At 37.2% G+C, this 21,626-nt stretch overlaps 1 protein-coding gene across 6 annotated transcripts in view; it reads right to left on the bottom strand.

The window, feature by feature from the left end:
• Positions 1–21,626, bottom strand: part of LOC150006664 (testis-specific gene 10 protein) — a 115,274-nt gene that overhangs the window by 68,294 nt on the left and 25,354 nt on the right. For all 6 annotated transcript variants that reach the window (XM_090281975.1, XM_090281973.1, XM_090281974.1 and 3 more), the window contains 4 exons: positions 10,612–10,727; positions 7,706–7,860; positions 3,763–3,818; positions 2,525–2,693 (listed from right to left, as the gene is read on the bottom strand). In XM_090281975.1, the coding sequence (XP_090138101.1) occupies positions 2,525–2,693; positions 3,763–3,818; positions 7,706–7,860; positions 10,612–10,727 (496 nt within the window). The remainder of the gene's footprint in view (positions 1–2,524; positions 2,694–3,762; positions 3,819–7,705; positions 7,861–10,611; positions 10,728–21,626) is intronic.

The following is a 21,626-nucleotide window of genomic DNA, read 5'->3' as shown; positions in this document are numbered from 1 at the left end:
TTCATTTATTCTTTTTACAATACTCTACCATTCTTTATCACTATCTTCTTCCTGTCATATTTATTTTTTAAGTATATTTTATTAATAATGCTGTTACAATTTTCCCAATTTTTCCCACTTAGCCCCCTCCAACCGGTACTCCCATTCCCTCCAGTAGTCCCCTGCCTTAGGTCATGTCCATGGGTCATGCATATAGGTTTTCTGGCTTCTCCATTTCCTCTATTATTCTTAACATCCCCCTGTCTATTTTGTTCCTACCAATTATGCTTCTTGATGCCTGCACCATTTCCCCATTCTCCCCCTTCCCTCTCCCAGCAGATAACCCTCCAAATGATCTCCATATCTATGATTCTGTTCCTGTTCTGGTTGTGTGTTTAGATTGTATCTTTTAGATTCAGTTGTTGATAGCTGTGAATTTGTTGCCTTTTTAATATTCATGGTTTTGACCTTCTTCTTTTTCTTAAATAAGTTCCTTTAACATTTCGTGTAATAATGGTTTGGTGATGATGAACTCCTTTAGCTTTACCTTGTCTGGGAAGCACTTTATCTGCCCTTGCATTTTAGATGATAGCTTTGCTGGATAGAGTAATCTTGCTTGTAGGTCCTTGCTTTTCATCACTTTGAATACTTCTTGCCAGTTCCTTCTTACCTGCAAAGTTTCTTCTGAGAAATCACCTAAGACTCTTATGGGAACTCCTTTGTAGATAACTCTCTACTTTTGCTGCTTTTCATATTCTCTCTTTATCTTTCACATTTGGCATTTTAATTATGATGTGTCTTGGTGTGGTCCTGTTTGGGTCGAACTTGTTTGGGACTCTGTGCTTCTTGGACTTGTATGTCTCTTTCCTTTGCCAAATTAGGGAAGTTTCTTTTATTGTTTTTTCAAATAAGTTTCCAATTTCTTGCTCTTCCTCTTTTCCTTCTGGCATCTTTATGATTTGGATGTTGACATATTTGGAGATGTCCCAGAGGTCCATAAGCCTACCCTCATTTTTTAAAATTCTTATTTCTGCTTTTTGTTCTGGTTGAATGTTTATCTCTTATGTTCCAAATTGTTGGTTTGAATCCCAGCTTCCTTTCTTTCTCTGATGGTTTCCTGTGGATTATTCTTTATTTCACTTAGTGTAAGCTTCATTTCTTTCTTTATTTTTCTGCCATACTCAAGGATTTCTCTGAGCATCCTTACCACCAGTGTTTTGAACTCTGCATATAAGAGCTTGGCTATCTCTATTTTGTTTAGTTCTTTTTCTGGGGTTTTGCTCTTTCAGTTGGACCATATTTCTTTGTATCCTCGATTTAGCAGCCTCCCTGTGTTTGTTTCTGTGTATTAGGTAAAGCTGCTTTTACTCCTTGTCTTAGTATTGTGGCCTATGTAAAAAAGGCACCTGTAAATTGTGTGGGGTGGAGCATTAGGTAATTGCTAGAATGGGGCAAGCCACTTGACTGATTTATGGCTGTGTGGTGAGGGCTTGGAGAGGGAACAATGTTGCCACCTGGCTTCTGGTGGTTCACCTAGCCCTCCCATTTCCAGTCACTTCACCACTTTCCTGCATGCACCTGGTGCCCTTCCAGTGGCTGTCCCGGTGCTGAATCCTGTAGTGGGTGGGTTTTTGTATGTTCTAAGACCATGCTCACCCTTTAAGCAGTGAAAATATGGCAGTTTCTTCTGCCGCCCCAACCCCCACTAGTTTTTACAGCCAGAGGTAATACGGGTCTATCGTCCCAATGCTGGAACCCTGGGCTGTGTGGTTTGGCCTGGGAGTGGGATCACTCGCTCCCAAGTTATGCCTCTTGTTCATTCAGCTGCTGCTGCGGCTGCTCCTGCTGCCTTTCCATGCCACCCTGCCATGCTGCCCATCTCCAAGAATCTGCCCCTCCTATCCATCTACATGAATGTGTCTTCTTTAAATCCTTGGTTGTTGGACTTCCATACAACTCAATTTTCTTGCAGTTCTGGGTGTTATTAATATTGAGATCTGGTTGTAATTCTTTCTATGGTTGTTCAAGGAGGTGAAGCATATCTATCTATGCCTCCATCTTGACCGGAAATCTTACCAAATAGAATTTTTTTAATAGTCAAATTAAACTAATGATATAGAAAATGACAACTGTGGATAAAATGCACTAGCTTAGAGAGGAAGTAATTATAAAACAAATTTTCCTGAAAAAATTTATAATGCTTTCTAAAAATGTGGCATAGTTCATACACTCATAAACAGAGTAATAGTCCATCAAATAAATCTACCATTTTCTAAAATGTTTTGGAAGGTTTTTATCTTCATTTGTTGAGTACTCCTAAGATCTAATACAAATCTATTATATCCCCTGCTCCCTCTTTTCCTTAATATTTAACACTTTATGACTGAGAATTTCACTTAGAAATTACATGGCATATTGCATAATAAAGGTAAGAAAAAAAATGGCTGGTTCGAAAGCCTGAGTTTTTCTACAAAATGAAAAGAAACCTGAGCCTCAGAAGAAATATACATTTTCTTGGACAAATAGATACTAAAAACAAATATACCTGGTTTTCTTGTTTAGCTTTAGAAAACTGTTCTTGGAGACTGTCATTCTCATGAGCTAAGATATCTCTTTCCCTGGCAACTTGAGCCAGTTCATCATTTGTTTCATCCAATTGCCGATGCATTCTGGAAATGTCTTGTTCACACATAATTAGTGCTTCAGTAGACTGTCTGTTCCACAAATCAAACAGTACATAAGAAGAAACATTTTGTCAAAACAGAATAACAAATTCTCACAAGACAGAAGATGGACAGTTAGCATAAAAACATTTGAGGAAGTTTTAAACACATTTAAATTTATAGGAATAAAGACTGCAAAGATAGTGCATTGGAGTTTCTCTGTTGCCAACATTTCCCTATGACAAAAAGGATACTAAATACACATAATAGTTATGGATTAGCTAAGTATTTCAAAACTTCTGACATAAGAAAGCTTTGATCCTACCTCTAGCTGCCATGGCTTAGTCTTCTTTGCAGGTTCCTCTTCCTCTGCCCTCTTTAACTTTACTTTTAGTCCCCTGATTCTTCTTACTTTATGCCTATGCATGACATATCCATGTCTCCCAACCCCAAATAACCCTGAAATCATTATCTCTAGCCCTGACCTCTTCCTTTATACTCCAGACTCTTATATTTAACTGCTTACGAGATATATTTACAAGGTCTCAATGGCTCTTCCAAGTCAGAGGAGAATCACCTTTTTCCATACTCTCTACATGTCCAGTATTCATCCCCCGCCAAAAACTGGCATTTTCCTAGATCATCTTCCTCACAAGTACCTTACCCCATTCCCCCGATTCCCCAACCCCAACCTATCATCATTCTTCAGCCTGGGAAGTCTTTCTAATGCAAAAATCTCCTCAAAATTATTCAATAATTTATTTCCCAAGGGATAAAATCAAGACTTATTTAGACTAACACCAGCCTGTGTTTAGCCTTTCCTCCCTTCACATCTCCTCTCACACTTCAGGTTCCAACACTCACCTGCTTGTCATTCCAGAGGCTCTTCAACATTATCTGTGATTCTTTGTTGTCCTTTCTACCTTGAATGCCTGTTCCTTTCCTTTCCTTGGCAAATACCACACCCTCTTTTATTTCCCTACACAGACTTTGGCCTTCTTTCAATATTAGAAAGTTATAACCCTATATATAACAATAACTCCCTTGCTTCCTCCTTTATACCTAACATAGTACTTTGCCCCTAATAAATACTCAAATTCTTGTTGAACAAGTGATTTACCTTGATGCCTGTTCCATTTCCTGAACAACACTCTTCAAGCCTGAAATGGTCTTCTCCTTGAAAATTAATATGAGTATGAAATGAAAAAATTATCTTAAACTGTTATATCTGTTAAAAACTGAATGAACAAAAAGAAACTTACCCCATCCCTTTTAATTTCCATTTGGGTTTAAATATTTATGTTCTATTCATCTTTTCTATACTTTAAAACTAAAGCCTAATATATCAATGTGAATATTTATACATACTAGATAAAAATAATAGATTATGCTCATTAAAGTAAAGGCTACACTTAGGTGTCTTCATATGAGGTCAATATATCAAATATTTTGTTAAAATTTAGTGCAGTCACCCGGCAATGCAAGAACCTCATGAGCACTCTGTATTTAGAGGCCAACCAATGTTTTGCATTAGGGTGTTCTCTATGAGGAATAGAATTGATTCACTTCCTCTTTTCACGTTATAAAACCCATGAAAGTGAATTATGTAAAACTAAATTTAGTCCTTAAGAATAATAACTTTGATCAACTATATTATTTATATTCATCACCAACATCTTCAAACAGCTGCTAAAATGAAGTTATTTATAGAAGTATATTATTAAGTTTAGATGTGAGTTAATAAGAAGGTAAAAGTTAGGTCTAGAGCAAAAAATTAAAATAAAATAAAATAAACTATTGATATTATCTTTTTTCAAGAGTGTGGTGAGGGAGTAGATTAATGGAGTCAGTCAAGGCTGAAATGGGTGTGATTATTTTCATGCCATCAATAGCATTCCCACACCTCCTCCTTTGAAAATTCTTGTTGATGTGAACTAGTTATAGATACTATTCACAGACACTTAGGTTGACAATAGCCTTAAAAAAGTAGGAAAACTGTTCTTTCACTAAATAACTAGTTTTCACTTTGCCTTTGAATTTTGAAATCACTGGCAACCAAGTAAACAAGATGAAAAACTAAGTCTATATTTTTGAATTAGTTCTGTTCCTGTTCATTAGAAAGGCAGTTTAGTTGTGTGTGTGCGCGCACATGTGTAGGTATTATCTTTCTTTATTCATGTGGTTCTCTCCAGGGTAGTTTTAGCTCCAGTTTCCCGTTCTGCTTTCTGGTAGAATGAATGCAGCAGATTCCAACCTCGCAGTAATGGATACTGGGATATGGTTAACATATCCATTAGCAAAGCATAGCCAATGGAGGAAAAACTCAAAAAGAAAATACTGCTTAAAATGGAATATTAACACATGCTTTTGAAATATAATTTAAAACATTTCTAAATGAATTCTGAAAAACTAACTGAACTTTCAGTGTTTCCAAAAGTCATTACTTGGTTACGCTTAAATGTGGTTTATAGGCCTTAAAAGGACTTTTTTTTATCCATAGAAATTCATCTTGAAAGTAAGATTATCCAAGAACATTGTAAAGTATCAAGGGCAACAAAATTACTGGGCAGGATCCAATAATATATCCCATTTGTCCTATTTTTCTCTTAATATTGCCCTAATATCTCACCATTTCTCAAACTGTTGAACTCTATTCCATCATTATCAATTTAATATTTTTGTACAACCCAATATGTTTGTCCAACCAGACACACAGATTCAAGTTAATTGTTACATATTCATTCTGAACAAGATTGTCAAAAATTTACTTAAGAGAAAAAAACACACTAAAATATTACACAAATAATTCTAGCTTTTATCCCTCAAAAATCTGTGAACTTGCTATTGAGTTTTCTCACTTTAACTAGTATGTAGTAGGACATCTTTATCAACGATGATTGCCAATAAGATTTTTTTTAAAAAACTTCACCTTATTTATTATAGTATAAACTTTTCCACAGAAATTATTTCTGTAATATCCAGATTAGGCTGTAAAACTACTGCTTTTCACCATACGGTATTTGTAAATTCAGCTCTGAAATATCATTGTAGAAAACATTTCTTCTTTTGAATGTTTAACCCTGATTTAAAACATCTTTTTCCCTTCAAGGAGGAATGTATTTATGTTTGTGATCTTATATAAAGTTCTCGATTTGAAATGAACTTGCAACTCAATATTCCTTGTGAAGGAAAAGATAATGTTGGTACTATCAGCAGAATGGAAGAAATGTAAAAGATATATATAGCAGAGGGAAGATATTCAGAAAGATCTGAATAATTTGTTTCTAAGTGTTAGTTTTTTAAAGAAAATCATCTTAACTATTGAAGAAGTGTTTTAAATATGAGAAACAAGACTCTACCCCTAAAAACCATAAAATTTTGAAAAGTATTAAGGTATAGATTACAAAGTAACAAGTCAGCCTTTTAAACAAGTAAACCAAAATTTACTATCTCATGTACTTTGATGGCTTCTGTTAGGCTCATGATTCCCAAATTTATTAACTCAAATTTTCTCCCCAAACGTGAAAATCTAAGAGCCTATGAATATTCCAGTTACATGTCCCAAAGGCATATCAATAGTCTTCCTCTCTGAGCCTGTTTCCCACTTCATGCACAGACACTATTCACATGGTCCCTAAGTGAGAAAACACATCTTGTCAATCTTACTTAACAGATCTGTTTCTGTCACAGGTACTGCCACTATCCTAACAGTTCTTATCATTTTACTCCTAACTAGTGTCCTTGTTACTATTCTCATTTCCCTATAATCCATCTTTTACATGGATTAGCAAGTTCAAGAATATTTCTTTTAAAATGAAGATCTAATTGTCATTTTTTGTTTAATTATTTTATCTGATTCACTATATTGATGATGATAATCTAAACCCAACAGTAATTATATTTTAATAATTTGTTGTTTATCTATCCCATTTCACCTTTTGCTCCCTATCCGCACCCCATACTTTCCTCTTTGGAATGTATTCTCCAGACATACTAAACTATCTAGAAATCCCATGAAATTCTCTTATGAAAGCCACTGCGCTTTCATTTAAGTTGCTCTGTTTGGATTTCCCTTTCTGTAAAAAGTATTTGCCTGTCTGAATCACCACTTCTCTCACTGTACCCTTTCTCTAAAATCTTTTCCTGGCTAATTCTTAGTTAATTTTCAGGGAAGTTCAGGCACCATCACCTCCTGGAAAGCTTTCTAGATTTCCCTCCTCACCTAATCCAACCCCCAACTTAAATCAAGTGTGTTTCTGCCAAACGCCAACCCCACATTGTGCATACATCATATGGCACTTAGCACATTCTATCATAATAGCATCTTTATTTATCTCTCCCCCAATTATACTATAATCTTAGGAAGGCATGCTCCCTCCTTCTCTGTTTCTAACATAATACCTGGTACATGTCAATAAATGTTTGTTGAATGAATGGATGAATAAATGAATAAATTAGTTCTCTTAGAGAGAGGAAAGACCTTATTCCAAAGATGCTGCCTTTGTTTAAGATGTGTGGAAAACAGTGTTGGAATTGCCTTCACAATCAGTTTATGAGCTAGAAAAGGGTATCAATATCTTCCTGCCTTTTTTGGCAACACCTTTTATTTTGTTTGAACAACAAAAACTGAGGGCTGGAGATATCATCCAGCTTTATTTACCAGCTCCATTATCACCCAGTCTCAATGACTAAGGATGACATAAAAATGTCCATCTAGCTCTGAATACAATTACAAAGACAATTTTAACAGAATAAATATATTGCCTCCCAATATGGCTACCTGAAAATATAAGTTCTGGTGCGCTTTCAAAAAGAAATCAGCCTCACTGCTATCTTATCATGCTTCACTTTTTTTTTCATGCTTCACATTTTGATATTTGAATTAGTTATTGTCAGTTTATGCTAATCATAAATTGATGAAAGAACACATATTTCTTAAGACTATCCTGAGATATTTCAAAATCATAAAGTTTCAGCTCTCTAGAATAAATCTGAAAGAATCCTATTATTTTATTCAATGCAAGTGCAAACATTTCTTTTAAACAACAGTTCTTAGAACATACTTTCATTGCCAGACTCTCTCCAAGGGATGCAATATTCTCAGATTTTTTATCCAAGCATGCTTGCAGGCATTCCTTTTCTTTAGCCATATCACTGAGGGTTGTACCAAGAATGCTGATTTCTTCTCGATGGGCAATACTTTGCCTTGTAAAATTATCTAAGTATGTAATCATAAAGGCATTTTAAATCAAGATAATTTTTTTCCAGTTCAAGCAGACTGAAATACTTTTCAAACTAAGTTGTCCTGTATTAGATTCAGTGACTAAAAGTGAGTACTGTACCCCAAATAAAAACATGGTTTTTGTTGTTAGTGACTGAAAATTAGGGTGAACCATGAAATTCTAAGTAACTCATAAAATGTAAAAGCACAATTAACACAGTTGAATAAGAATAGCAAAGGAAAGCTCTATATTACAAGTTCTCAAAGTAGGTTTATATTTGCTGCAGGGAGGAGAATGTAGGCAGATGAACTTGAGGGGAATACTAAAACAACCATTCTCCCCCCTCATTTTCCCTTGCTCTAGACTCTCGTCGTCGGCAGCCGTCCGTCTCGAGAGACGATGGTGTAGCTTCTTAAGAGTCTATCTGCACCGCCGAGAATGGTTGTGCAGTCCGACTCGGGAGTGACACGGTATCTGTCTCCTCCCGTGTTGAATCGACATCTTGCGATGACGCTGGAGTGTCCTCTCCAGTGAAGCTGAAGCTACAGAGCCTGGGCAGGGTGATATGGAGGGTCTGCTGTTGCCCATGCAGCAGACCCCCCCTCTCTTCGCAGCTGAAGGGTCCAAGGGAGAGACGGAGTCAATACAGCTTGGCTTCAGGTGCGCCGCAGGAGTTGCCGGTGTTGACTACAACGTCAAACCGCCTTAGGGACTCCGGCTCCGGATTTTCTGTCGGGGTTCACTCCCTTAGCCTTTCCCCTGAAGAGGTATGCCGCAAGGCAGCGGAGGTTTTTTGGAGTCAGAGTTTTCCTTCTCTGTGCTCTAGACTAGAATTACTGTTATATATAAATTGGTAACTAACAGATCTTAACAAAATATTGAATAATCTTCAGAGTGAAATATCTTCTAATATTCAAAATTTCTTTAACTTTCTGAATTTTTACTAAAAATTCCTAGAAAAAAATTATCCCAGGACATCTGATTTGATTTGTAAAAACACTGGCAAGCCAATGTCAATGCTAAAGGCCTAAATGATAGGTATACATATAATAGTAGTTTTCAAAGTGTGGTTTCTCAACCAGCACCATCAACATCATTTGGGAACCCCAGCCCTACTGAATTAGAAATTCTGAGTGGATAGAGCAATTATGTTTTAATAAGCACCCGTCCCACGTGATTCTAATGCACCACAAAACTTGACAACCTCTTGAGAAAACTGGTAAAGATACAAAAGCCTTGGCTATATCCTACCCCAAGGAGCCTGGCTCCATTGATGTTTATTAGCTCTCCAGGTGACTCTGACGCACCCTGAAGTTTGAAAACCACTGGTAGATCCCTAGGTAATCCCTGCCAACAGCCATCCAGTACAGCACTAAGAGAAGCAATATCATATGCCAAGAGGATGATCTCTATAGTACTTGAGAACACATCAATTCCCTTTTCTGGGAAGTACTAGCTTTGAGGCAAACCACATGTTTTGGGTGTTGATATCTGAGTTCATTCCCATTGGTATAATATAAATAAATAAATGAAAGCTCTGAAACAGCTCCAACAGTTCTTAGATTTAAAAGAAATCCTGAACCTCAAGCTACCTACCATCCATTTTTCTGCTACTCTTAGTGGCCAAACTTCTCCAGAGATTTCTATTCTCTCCTGTCTCTACTTCCTCACTTCCCAGTCATTCCTTAACTTATTCCATCTTCCACATCCAACACTCAATCCAAACTGTCAGTGTTACAAAATCTCCAGTGTGCCAAATCCAATCAACATTTTTCCATCTTATTTTTGTTTCTCGAATGTCTCTGACAATTGATGCTACTCCCCTCCTTTTTAAAACATTTTGCTCTCTTGCCTCCCAAAATAACGTTTATGGGTTTTCTTCCTACTTCTTCAGCTCCTTCTTACTCAGTCCTGGATCCTCTTCTCATTATTTATATTTTCTCTACATGACTTTATGGTTTTAAAATATCATTTATATGCTATGTTCCAAATGTATATCTTTAGCTTAGGTTTCTCTTCAGAGATAAAAACTTATCTATTTAATGGTTTACTTTACATTTTTACTTAAGACTTAAAATATCTAAAAATGAGTTTTTCAATATTCCCTTTATATATATTTTTAAATATTTTCTATCTCAATGAAAAGCATGTCTACCCACCTAATTATTTATGACAGACAGTTTGAACTACATAATAGTAAATGTTAAAAATATTTCTTCTGTTTTAAAATGGGCTCTTTTAGAGTCCTAACCAAAATTTTACTTTACAGTTATAAAGATTAAATTATGGCCATATTTTCATAGAGGTCACTGGTAAGAAATATAAATAGGAGACTTTGTAAAAATAATTTTCTCTATCAACCCAAGTAATCTCATAGATATAGTCAAATATATGTACACTTTCCACCAAAAGTAATATATGTGTACCAAGTTTCATTACAATAGCCATGAAAAAGCCACAATATCATATAAAAACTTGTAAATTTAAAAGCGATGATCATAAATTATAAAGTTTTGCTGCTTTGTTTAGATATTTTTTCATTGAAAAATATGAAGCCATGTCTTAAGTATTTATGGTCCTAAATCTAAGTTAAAAAGTTGACTATCAATGAAAAACATATTTTTCCATGATCGACTCATAAACTTTTAATTTAAGGGCCTACCTCCAAGTTTACCTATAATTGAAGAAAACAAAATATTTTTCTACCAGACTTTTAAAAAAGTAACATCAGGAAAAAAATAACTCACCAATTTTTTCATCCAAGCATACAATTTTCTCTTGAGTAAGCTGTAGCTCATATTTTTTCTTAGCAAGGTGTCGCTGAGTATCAGAAAGATCTTTTTCTGTATCTTCATACAACACTCTGTAAACATTTTAATAATAAAATTAATTCTGAAAATTTTATGTTTCATCAACCTTAGTGTATTCAAATCTAAAAACCTTTAAGAACACTAATAAACACTTTTTCTTCTTAGTATTTTCATAGAATCACATTATAGGAAGTTTAGAGAAGAAAGGGAAAAAAGGGATCCTCAATCTACTACTCTAACATAAGTTATTATTATTATTTTGGTGTTCACTATTTTTTTGTGTGTTTTCATATTCAGTGTTATGCATATTTTAAAGTTACCGTACTATAAATTCAAAATTAAATCCTGATTTTTTTCACCTACCCGTAATCTTTAATAATTTTCAGTCTATAATACAGCCCTCTAAATCATCATTTTCTAACTGAAAAATATTATATAAGCAAGAGATTTACTTCATTAGTCACTTATTAGAAATTTAGGTTCATTTCAGTTTTTCACTACTATAATAATTCTGTAATAAACAGCATTTCATTCATTCTACATTTATTAAGTGTCCAGTATGTACCAGGTACCAGGTGTTAAGGAACCTATAGTAGATGGCCCTGCCGTCATAGAGTTCACAGTCAATAAGTAAACAGAATATAATTTCTGGCATTATGGAAACTAGATTATCTGGAAGTCCTCTAATATAAAGAAGCATCCTAAAATATAAAGAAGCATCCTTTTAAGTGTATAACAAAACTTGTAATAATTCGTAAGGGATGTACTATGAACTGAGGTTATGTTAGATATGGCTGAAGTTTGCTTGTCTCAGTAGTCCAGGGTCTTGTGTCCTAACTCAGAAACAAAAGATGAGTCCATAGAGATGTCAGCAATGCAAGTATTAGAACTAAGAAATCCCACATAAAGCGCTGAGGACTATAATGTAAGTGAAAAGGTCAGACTAGACAAAATCAGTTTGTCTACTAACCATTGCTAGGCTCAGGGTAACAGTAACAACCAGAAGTCTTCCTTGGGAATTCTTAATCTGGAGATAAGAAATCAAAATAAAATCCCATTCTAGGATGATCATATATCCTAGAACACTTGGCAGAAATAAACACAAAACTTCTCTGGAGGGACATACCCTCAACCCAGGCAAAGAACTAAACCTCAGATAAAGGTGTGTTGAAAATCAGCTCATAATTCAAATTTTAAAAACACTAAGTAATAACCCAAACTTCGTGAGAGTCAAAACTCACTAAATTAGATCCCCAGGAACTTCAGATTGTAGTGTTTTCCAACAGAAACTTAAGAATAGTTGTGTTTACATACTGACATAAAATAAGCAATAACATTATATAATAAAAAGTTAAAAGAACCAGCATTTTTAAAAAGAACCAAAGAAAACTTCAAAAAATTAAACTAATATAATTAAAATAATTTTTTAAAATCAATAGATGACTTTAAGAACACAACAGATACAGCAGGAGAGACAATTAGTAAGTTGGGGAAAAAAATCAGAGAAATTCTCTATAATATAGTGCAGGAAAAAAATAAAAAAGAGAGGTTAAGAGACATAAAAAACAGAATGAAAAGTCCAATAGTCACCTAATCAAAATTCCAGAAGGAGAGACTAAACACAATATTCAAAGAAATAATAACTAATATAATATATAAATTCTTAGAGTAAGCAAACATCAGTGAAAAACCTGAGCACTAACAATAAAGGAACTTAAGTCCTGGGCAGAACAAATAACAAATCTGTATCTATAATGACAATTATAAATGGGGAAGGGCAAAAAGATTTAAAGGAAGGCACTATTTTCTATTTCTACACTTAAACTGATAAAATGTGATAACAATAGACTGTGAAGAGCTCTATTATGTATCATATAATACCTAGAGAAACCACTGAAAACATCTATAGAGATACTCAAAAGTATTACAGATAAATTAAAATGGAATTCTAAAAGAAATGTTCAAGTAATCCCAGAAAGGCAAATATCAGAAAACAGACAGGAAAAAAAGGGGGGAAAGAAAAAGAAAAAATAACATACAACTCTACTATACCAATAATTACATTAAATGCATAAGGTACACCTAATTTGTAATAGCCAAAAACTAGAAACAATCAAGAGATATCTTTGTGTTGATGAAATAGTTTGTATCTTGAATGTAGCAGTGGTTATGTGAACCTGAACATGCGATAAATAGCATAAAACTATACATATAAGTTGTAACATTTTCATGACCATACCCCACGTGATCTAGACTTTTTCTATGTTATGTTATAGAGGTTTTGTTTTGTTATTTTTTAAATTCTCTTTATTTTTTACTTTTAAAGATTTTTATTTATTTATTTTGAGAGAGAGGGAGAGAAGAACCAATGTGTGGTTGCCTCTCCCACATCCCCAACTGGGGACCTGGCCTGCAACCCAGGCATGTGCCCTGACTGAGAATCGAACCAGTGACTCTTCGGTTCGTAGGCCAGTGCTCAATCCACTGAGCCATACCAGCCAGGGTTATTTTGTTATTATTTTTAATTACATTTTATTGATCATGTTGTTACAGTCATCCCAATTTTTCCCTCTTTGTTCCCCTCCACCCAGCACCCCCCCTCTCCCTCAGGCAATCCCCACACTATTTTCATGTCCATGGGTCATGCATTAGTTCTTTGGCTACTCCATTTCCTATACAGTACTTTACATCCCCATGGCTATTCTGTAATTACCCATTTGTAGTTATTAATCCCCTCACATCTTCCCCCACTTCCCCCACACTCCCCGCTCCCATCTAGCAACCATCAAAATGCTCTCCATATCCATTATTCCATCTCTGTTTTTGTTTGCTTAGTTTGATTTTTAGATTCAATTGTTGCTAGATATGTATTTATTGCCATTTTATTTTTTATAGTTTTGATCTTCATTTTCAAATGTTAAGTCCCTTTAACTTTTCATATAATGGTTTGGTGATGATAAATTTCTTCAGTTTTTTTGTCTGAGAAGATTTATCAGCCTTTTGATTCTAAATAATATCTTTGCTAGGTAGAGCAATCTTAGCTATAGGTCTCTGTTTTTCATGACTTTGAATATTTCTTGCCAGTCTCTTCTAGCCTGCAAACTATCTTTTGAGAAATCAGCTGACAGTCTTATGGGAACTCTCTTTTACATAACTGCTTTTCTCTTCCTACTGTTAAGATTCACTCTTTAAACTTTGGCATTTTAATTATGGAATGGGCCTTTTGCATCCATCTTGTTTGGGACTTACATTTCTGTTTCCTTCAACAAATAAGGGAATTTTCCTTTCATTGTTTTTTCAAATAAGTTTTCAACTTTTTGCTCTTCTTCTTCTTCTTCTAGCAACACTATGATTAGAATGTTGGAATGCTTGAAGTTGTCCCAGAGGCCGCTTACACTACCATGGTTTTTTTTAGATTATTTTTTCTTCTTGTTCTGATTGCTTGTTTTTTGCTTCCTTATGTTCCAATAATTGATTTGATTCTCGGCTTCATGCAATCTACTGTTGTATCCCTGTAAACTGTTCTGTTTTCAATTAGTGAACCCTTTGTTTCTGACTGGATCTTTTTTATGTTGTTGAGGTCCTCAATAAGTTCACCATGCATCCTTATAACTAATATTTTGAACTCTGCATCTGAAAGATGGCTTATCTCCAATTTCTTCTTTTTTTTTTTAATATATCTTTTTCTGGAGTTTTGATCTGTTCTTTCACTTGGGCCACATTTCTTTGTCTCCTCATATCGGCAGCATCCATCCCTGTGTTTGTTTCTCTGTATTAGATAAGAGTTGCTATGACTCCCTGTCTTGGTAGCATGGCCAAATGTAGTAGGGATCCTGTAGGGTCCAGTGCCACAGCCTCCCCTATCACCCAAGCTCGGTACTCAAGGTGTGCCCTTTGTGTGGCTGAGTATATCCCCCTCTAATAGTTGCACCTTGATTGCTGTTGGCAGGTCAATGGGAGGGGTTTACCCAGGCCAGTCAGCTACAAGGACTGGCTATGACCAGTGACCACCAACCTCCACCCTCTGCAGAGTATCAGCTGTGCAGGGGCAGGGTTGTAGAGCCCAGATGTGGTCTGTAGCTGTCTACAGGATGCACAGACTCTGGGGTTTCCTGGGTGGTGCAGGCGAAGTTCAGCTCCCACTTGTGTTCTGCTCCTTGCCACCATGTGTGAGCTATAAAACGATATGAAGTGGCTACTACTTGTGCTGAGCTAGGAGATTCTCAGGCAACACCAAGCTGTAAATCCAGGCTGGCTGCTGCTAGTGGGGGACTAGGGACACTTAGCAAGAGGTATGGGGCTGAGGGCTCACTGAGGCCAACTGTTGCTTATTTGATTAGGAGTTAGGAAGTTGTGAAGCATGAGCCAAGACCAGCCATTCATATGGAAAAGTCACAGTTAACAGTTTGGTGGGCCCATAAGTTGGGTGGGATGGAGCCTCAGGGAATCTTAGGGAGGGGCAAACAGTGTTAGCCAAGTTGACGGAGTCTCAGATATGGCACCCACCTGTTGGCTCTGTGGGGAAGGTCTCAGAAAAGGGACAACTGCCTACGTCTGGTCAAGATGGGGGCATAGGTAGACACACTTCACCTCTTCATACAACCATAGAATGAATCACAACCAAATCCCCAAACCAAATAACTAGAACCAAAAGAAAATCAAGCCATATGGAAGTCCAACAACCAAAGATTTAAAGAAGCCACATTCATCCACACGGGTAGGAAGGGTAGGGTTGTGGAGATGGGGCAGAGAGGTGGTGTGGCTCAGATAAGCAGCAGCAATGGCAGAATAGACCGTCGCACATTCACATGTGGTGGACAAAAATTAGGAGGGATACCCTGGGAGCAACCAATCCCAGACCAAGGCCAAACCACATAGCCCACAGTTCCAAGCACCAGGAAGATAAACCCCCATTATCTCTGGCTGTAAAACCCAGTGGCTGTTGGGGCGGCAGAATAAACTGCTGGAACCTCACTGCTTAAAGGGCCCATATGGCCTGAGAATGTATGCAAACCCAGGACACCAACTGGAAGGGCCCCAATTTAATATGGAAAGTGGGTGAAGTGACTGGAAATGGGGCAAGTGCTGGGCAAATTGCCAGAAGACAGGCAGCAACACTGTCCTCTCTCCTAGCCCCCCACCACAAACAGAGCCAAAAAGCAGTAAAGTGGGTGGCCCTGCCTTGCAATTACCTTATGCTTCCCCTCCACACACAATTTATAGGTGCTTTTTCTACATAGGCCACAATACTAAGACAGGGGGTCAAAGCAGCTGTATCTAATACACAGAAACAAACATAAAGAGGCTGCCAAATTGAAGAGGCAAAGAAACATGACCCAAATGAAAGAACAGAACAAAACCCAGAAAAAGAAATAAATGAAATGGAGATAGTGAACTATGGGAAGCCGGGGTGCTTGGTGGTGACAAATGTAGCTCAGCCCCAGAGTGGAAAACCACTGGGAGCGTGGTGGCACACAGGACCACTCCACACACCGGTTTTCCCGTGGGGAACCAGGCCTGTGTTTATATAATAGTTAAAAAGCTTGCTTTCTGCTAAAGGACCCCCTCATCCTGGGCTGAGAACAACAGATGTTCAGCGTGTAACCTTGAACCAGTCTCTTAGAGCCTATGCTGGGCCAATTTCTAAGAACAGGATATGGCTAGATAAGTTATTCTTATCATCCATGCATGTGTAACATTCTTTTCTCTGACATGTAAAAGTAATAATCATATAAGGCAATGATTGGCACTATGATTCACAATTTTCTTGGATGTAATCCACCTAAGAAATCAATAAAAGCCTGTTAAGGCAGGGGAAAACTGTGCTTTCTCCTCTAGAGTGGCCAGTTCTGTCCCCTTCTCCACAGGATTCTTGCAGTCACTGTGCTTTTATTTCCTCATCCACAACGTCGTGGACTCTGCTGGTCAGAGGTCCACGACAGTGAACCTATCAGAAGCAGAGTTCAAAACACGAGGGATAAGGATGCTCAGAGGACTCATAGAGCATGGCAAAAAATCAAGAAAGAAATGAAACTTACACAAAGTGAAATAAAGAAAAATACACAGGAACCAACAGTAAAGGGAAAGAAGCCAGGATTCAAATCAATGGAACAAAAGGAAGAAATAAACATTCAACCAGAACACAAAAAAGAAACAAGAATGCAGAAAAAATGAGGAGAGGTTTAGGAACCTTGGGGACAACTTTAAATGGACCAATATCCAAATCATAAGCACGTCACAAGGAGAAGAGGGAGAGCAAGAAATTGAAAACTTATGTGAAAAAATAATGAAAGAAAACCTCCCTATTCACAGAGTCCCAAACAAGTTGGGACGACACCAAGACACATAATAATTAAAATTCCAAAGGTTAAAAGATAAAGAGAGAATCTTAAAAGCAGTAAGAGAAAAGAAAAGTTACCAACAAAGGAGTTCCCATAAAACTATCAGCTATTTCTCAGAAGAAACGTTAGAGGAAAAAAGGGACCAGTAAGAAGTATTCAAAGCAATGAAATGCACCAGACTGAGCAGCTCACTGTCCCAGCACTGGGGAAAATCAAGCCTCATTGCTTTTGACTGTGCAAACCAGTGGGGGGTGGGATGGAGGCAGAAACTGCCAGTCTCTCAGAAGAGTCCGCTTGTTTAAAGGGCCCCCACGAACCTAGAACATCCGCAGGCACACCTCCTCTGGGAACGACAGCCAGAGCAGCAGCTAGAGGGGCGCCAGTCCAGTGCAGAAGTGGGAGAACTGCCTGGAAAAGGGGCGAGTGCTGGGCAAGCGGCATTGTTCCTTCTCAGACCCCTCCCCCAAGTACAGTGCCACAACGTGGTGAAACAGGTCACCTGTTACTGATGAATATCTAAGGTTCCGCCCCTTACAACATAGTAGGAGCGACAGCTCTCCCTGGGACATGGAAGCAAACAAACATAGGAGACTTCTGGATAAGATGGAGGCCTAGACTGACACGCTTCGTCTCCTTCCACAACTAAGGAATACAACTATCGCAAAACCAGAAATAACCAGAAGTTCCAGAAAATAAATGGAAGTCCAACGTATGAAGTTATAAAGAAGTGGTGCTCGTCCAGACAGGTAGGAGGGGCCAAGCTGGGGTGAAGAGGTCAAGCTGTGCTGTTGGCGGCGGCAGCAGCAACAGAGGCAGGACAGTGATAAGCACAGACACCCATATTTAGGGGGAGGCGAGAAGTGCTTGGGGAGCACCCTCAGCTGCAGACCAGACCCGTCAGCTTGTGATCCCAAAGCTGGGGAAGGCAGACCTTCATTGCTTTGGATGGAGGAGGAGGTCCTAGTCTCTCAGCAGAGAGTGAACGGCAGGAATCCACCTTGGACCCCCACCCCCACAGAAAATGCCACAGCATGGTGAGAAGGACCTCCCGGTTGTGACGAGTGCACAGGCTCCATCCCCTATAGCATAGGAAGTGTGACAACTCTACCCCTAAACAAAGTAAACACAAAATGGTCAGGGTGGCACAGATCATCATAGAGATCCCGGTGATGCAGCTGACCAGACAACAAATACCTAATCTAATGAAGCAACAAATAGGAAATCTTTCTGAGGCTCAGTTCAGAGCTTTGGTTATAAAAATGTTTACACACATAACAGCAGATCTTGAACAAGATGGGGAAGAAATGAAGGCTACTCCTGCTGAAATGAGCAAAAACACATATGAAACTAGTGGTGAGGGAAAGAAAACCAGGGATCAGATCAACAATTTGGAACATAGGGAAGGAACAAACAGTCAACCTGTGCAGAAAGAGGAAACAAAAAGTGAGGAAAATGAGGAGAAGCTCAGAAACTTATCGGACAGCTATAAGCGGACCAACATCCGAATCATAGGGCTGCCAGAAGGTGAAGAAGAACTAGAAATGAAAAAATTATGTGAAAAAATAATGAAGCAGAACTTCCCGAACTTGGGGAAGGAAATAAGACTTACAGGTCCAGGAAGCACAGAGAGTTCCAAAAAACTGGACCCAGGGAGAACCACTCCAAGACACATTATAATCAAAATGTCAAAAATTAATGATAAAGAGAGAATCTGAAAAGCAGCAAGAGAAAAGGAGAGAATTACATACAAAGGGGTCCCAATAAGACTCAGCTGATTTCTCAAAAGAAACTCTGCAGGCAAGAAGGGACTGGCAAGAAATATTCAAAGTAATGAAAAGCAAAAACCTACAACCACGATTACTCTATCCAGCAAAGCTGTCATTCCAAACAGAAGGGCAGAGAAAGTGCTTCCAGGACAAAGTAAAACTGAAGGAGTTCATCAGATCCAAACCACTGTTATATGAAATGTTAAAGGGACTTGTTTAGGAGAAGGAGGATCAAAACTATGAACATTAAAATGAAAACTCTATCACAACAACCAACAACAGAAGCTAGGGAACCGAAACAAAGGCAGACTAAGTAGGCAATGAGAGTGGGAAGAGAATTATAGGTATGAGGAACATTATTGGGGGAGGTCAGCAGGGAGGGGGAAAGTGGAAAGGGATGGAGATGGTACAGGAATTAAGAAGCATAGTAGGAAGGAGTGTAGTAGACAGGAAGATGTTGAGAAGAACTATATGCACAACCAATGGGCATGGACTAAGGGGGGGACAACTGGAGGGAGGGGGTCACTATGTGGAGGGGAATGAAGGGAAAAGAAATGGGGACAACTGTAATAGCATAATCAATAAAGTGTATTTAAAAAAAAAGAAAATAGATCAATTCCTATAGCCAGAGTAACATAAACATTCATATTAAAGGACTATTTACCTCAATTAACTAATACCCAATATAATATGTCTCACCCTCAACAAAAAAATCACAAGACATGACAAAGGTCGACCAAAAACAGAGTCTGAAGGGTCAGAATCAGACTCAGACATTACATGGACATGGTAATTGTCCAATGGAAAATTTTAAATAACTATGATTAACTGGTGAAGGGCACTAACGGAAAAAGTAGACAACATGCAGTAAAAGGTGTATAATGTAAGCAGAGAGAGAGAAAGTCTGAGAGAATCAAAAGGAAATGCTAAAAAACTAAATACTGCAACAAAAATAAAGAGTGTCCTTCATAGGCTCAGCAGTAGACTGGATACAGTCTAGGATAAAACATTTAGCTTGAAGACAGGTCAATAAAAAGTTTCCAAAGTGAAATAAAAAGAATGAAGAGAGAAAAAAAGAACAGAACATCCAAGAACTGTGGGTATAAGTGAAAGATCAGAAGAAGAAAAAAGAAGAAAACAAGTTCATAAGAAATATTTTTGAAGTAATGGCATAAAACTCTCCAAAATTAATACATAGTATCTAAAGATAGAGAACTGCAAAACATAATGACAGAAATCAAAGATCTAAGAAAATAAATATTCCATGCTCATAGACTGAAAAACATCATATTGATGAGATGTCAATTCTTCACAACTTGATCTAAAATTCAATGCAAACCCAATTAAAATCCCAGAAAGCTATTTTTATAGATAGCAATAAACTGATTCTAAAGTTTACATGGAAAGGCAAGAGACCCAGAATAGCCAATACAAGTTCACTGTAAAGTTACAGCAGCTCTTTCAAACAGTGGACTTGACAAAAGAATAAACAAAATAGACCAATGAAACAGAATGAAGAGCCCAGAAATAGGCTCACACAAATACAGGCAACTGATCGTTGGTAAAGGAGCAAAGAGAAAGGGTAGTCTTTCAATAAATGGTGCTGGACGTTATTTATAATCGCCAAGATATGAAAGCAGCCTAAGTGTCTATCAGTAGATGAGTGGATAAAACAACTTTGGAACATTTACACAATGGAATACTACTGGGCCATAAAAAAGAAGAAAATTTTACCCTTTGCGACAGTATGGATGGACTTGGAGAACATTATGCTAAGTAAAATAAGCCAGTCAGAGAAAGACAAATACCATATGATTTCATTTATATACGGAATATAATGAACAAATTAAACTAACAAGAAAAATAAAGACACATTCATAAAGAGCAGGATGACAACTATTGGATGGAGGGAGGTTAGGGGGTGGAAGGATGGGTCAAAAAGGAAAAAGGACTCATGGTCACAGGCAACAGTGTGGTAACTGAAGGGTGGGAGTATAAGGGGGTTAAATGGTAATGAAAAAAATACAATTAAAATTTAAAAAAAAAAACTAAAAGAGGGTGCTATACCTATTTGAGGATGTCCATTCGCAAATTAAGTGAACCTAAATACATACTTTACATATTTCACAAAAATTAACTCAACACAGATCACTGATCTTAAGAATAAAACACAAAAACGCTACAACTTCTAGAAGAAAACAGAGGAGAAAAATATGTGCCCTTGGGTGTGGTGTGACTTTTTAAATACAATATCAAAAACACAATCCATGAAAGAAAAAGTTTGTAAGTTGAACTTTATCAAAACTTAAAATGTCTGCTCTGCAAAAGACACTGCTAAAATGTATGAAAGTACAAATCACAGACTGGGAGAATATATTTGCAAAACACATATCTATCTGATAAGAAGCTGTATCCAAAATACACAAAAAATTTATTAAAACTCAGCAATAAATAAAAAAAAAACAATTAAAAAATGGGCAAAAGACCGAAATAGACACCTCACCAAAGAAAACATCCAAATGGCAAATAAACATATGAAGAGATGTTCCACATCAGTTTTCATTGGAGAATTGCAAATTAAAGCAATGCGCTATCACTATACAACTATTGCAATGGCTAAAACACAAAAATCTGACAATACCCTATGCTAACAAGGATGTGAATCAATAGAAACTCATTCATTGCTGGTGGAAATGCAGAATGGCACAGTCACTTTGGAAGAGAGGTTGGCAATTTCTTATAAAGCTAAACATAGTTTTACTATATGATTCAGCAACTGTGCTCCAAGATATTTACAAGAAAGTTTACAGCAGCTTTATTCACAATTGCCAAAAAAAAAAGTACC

This window comes from Furipterus horrens, unplaced genomic scaffold, assembly GCF_987537825.1.
Source record: "Furipterus horrens unplaced genomic scaffold, mFurHor1.1.pri manual_scaffold_6, whole genome shotgun sequence".
Taxonomy (NCBI): domain Eukaryota; kingdom Metazoa; phylum Chordata; class Mammalia; order Chiroptera; family Furipteridae; genus Furipterus; species Furipterus horrens.
The sequence above is the reverse complement of the archived record's forward strand: the minus strand, read 5'-3'. Positions and strand labels throughout refer to the sequence as shown.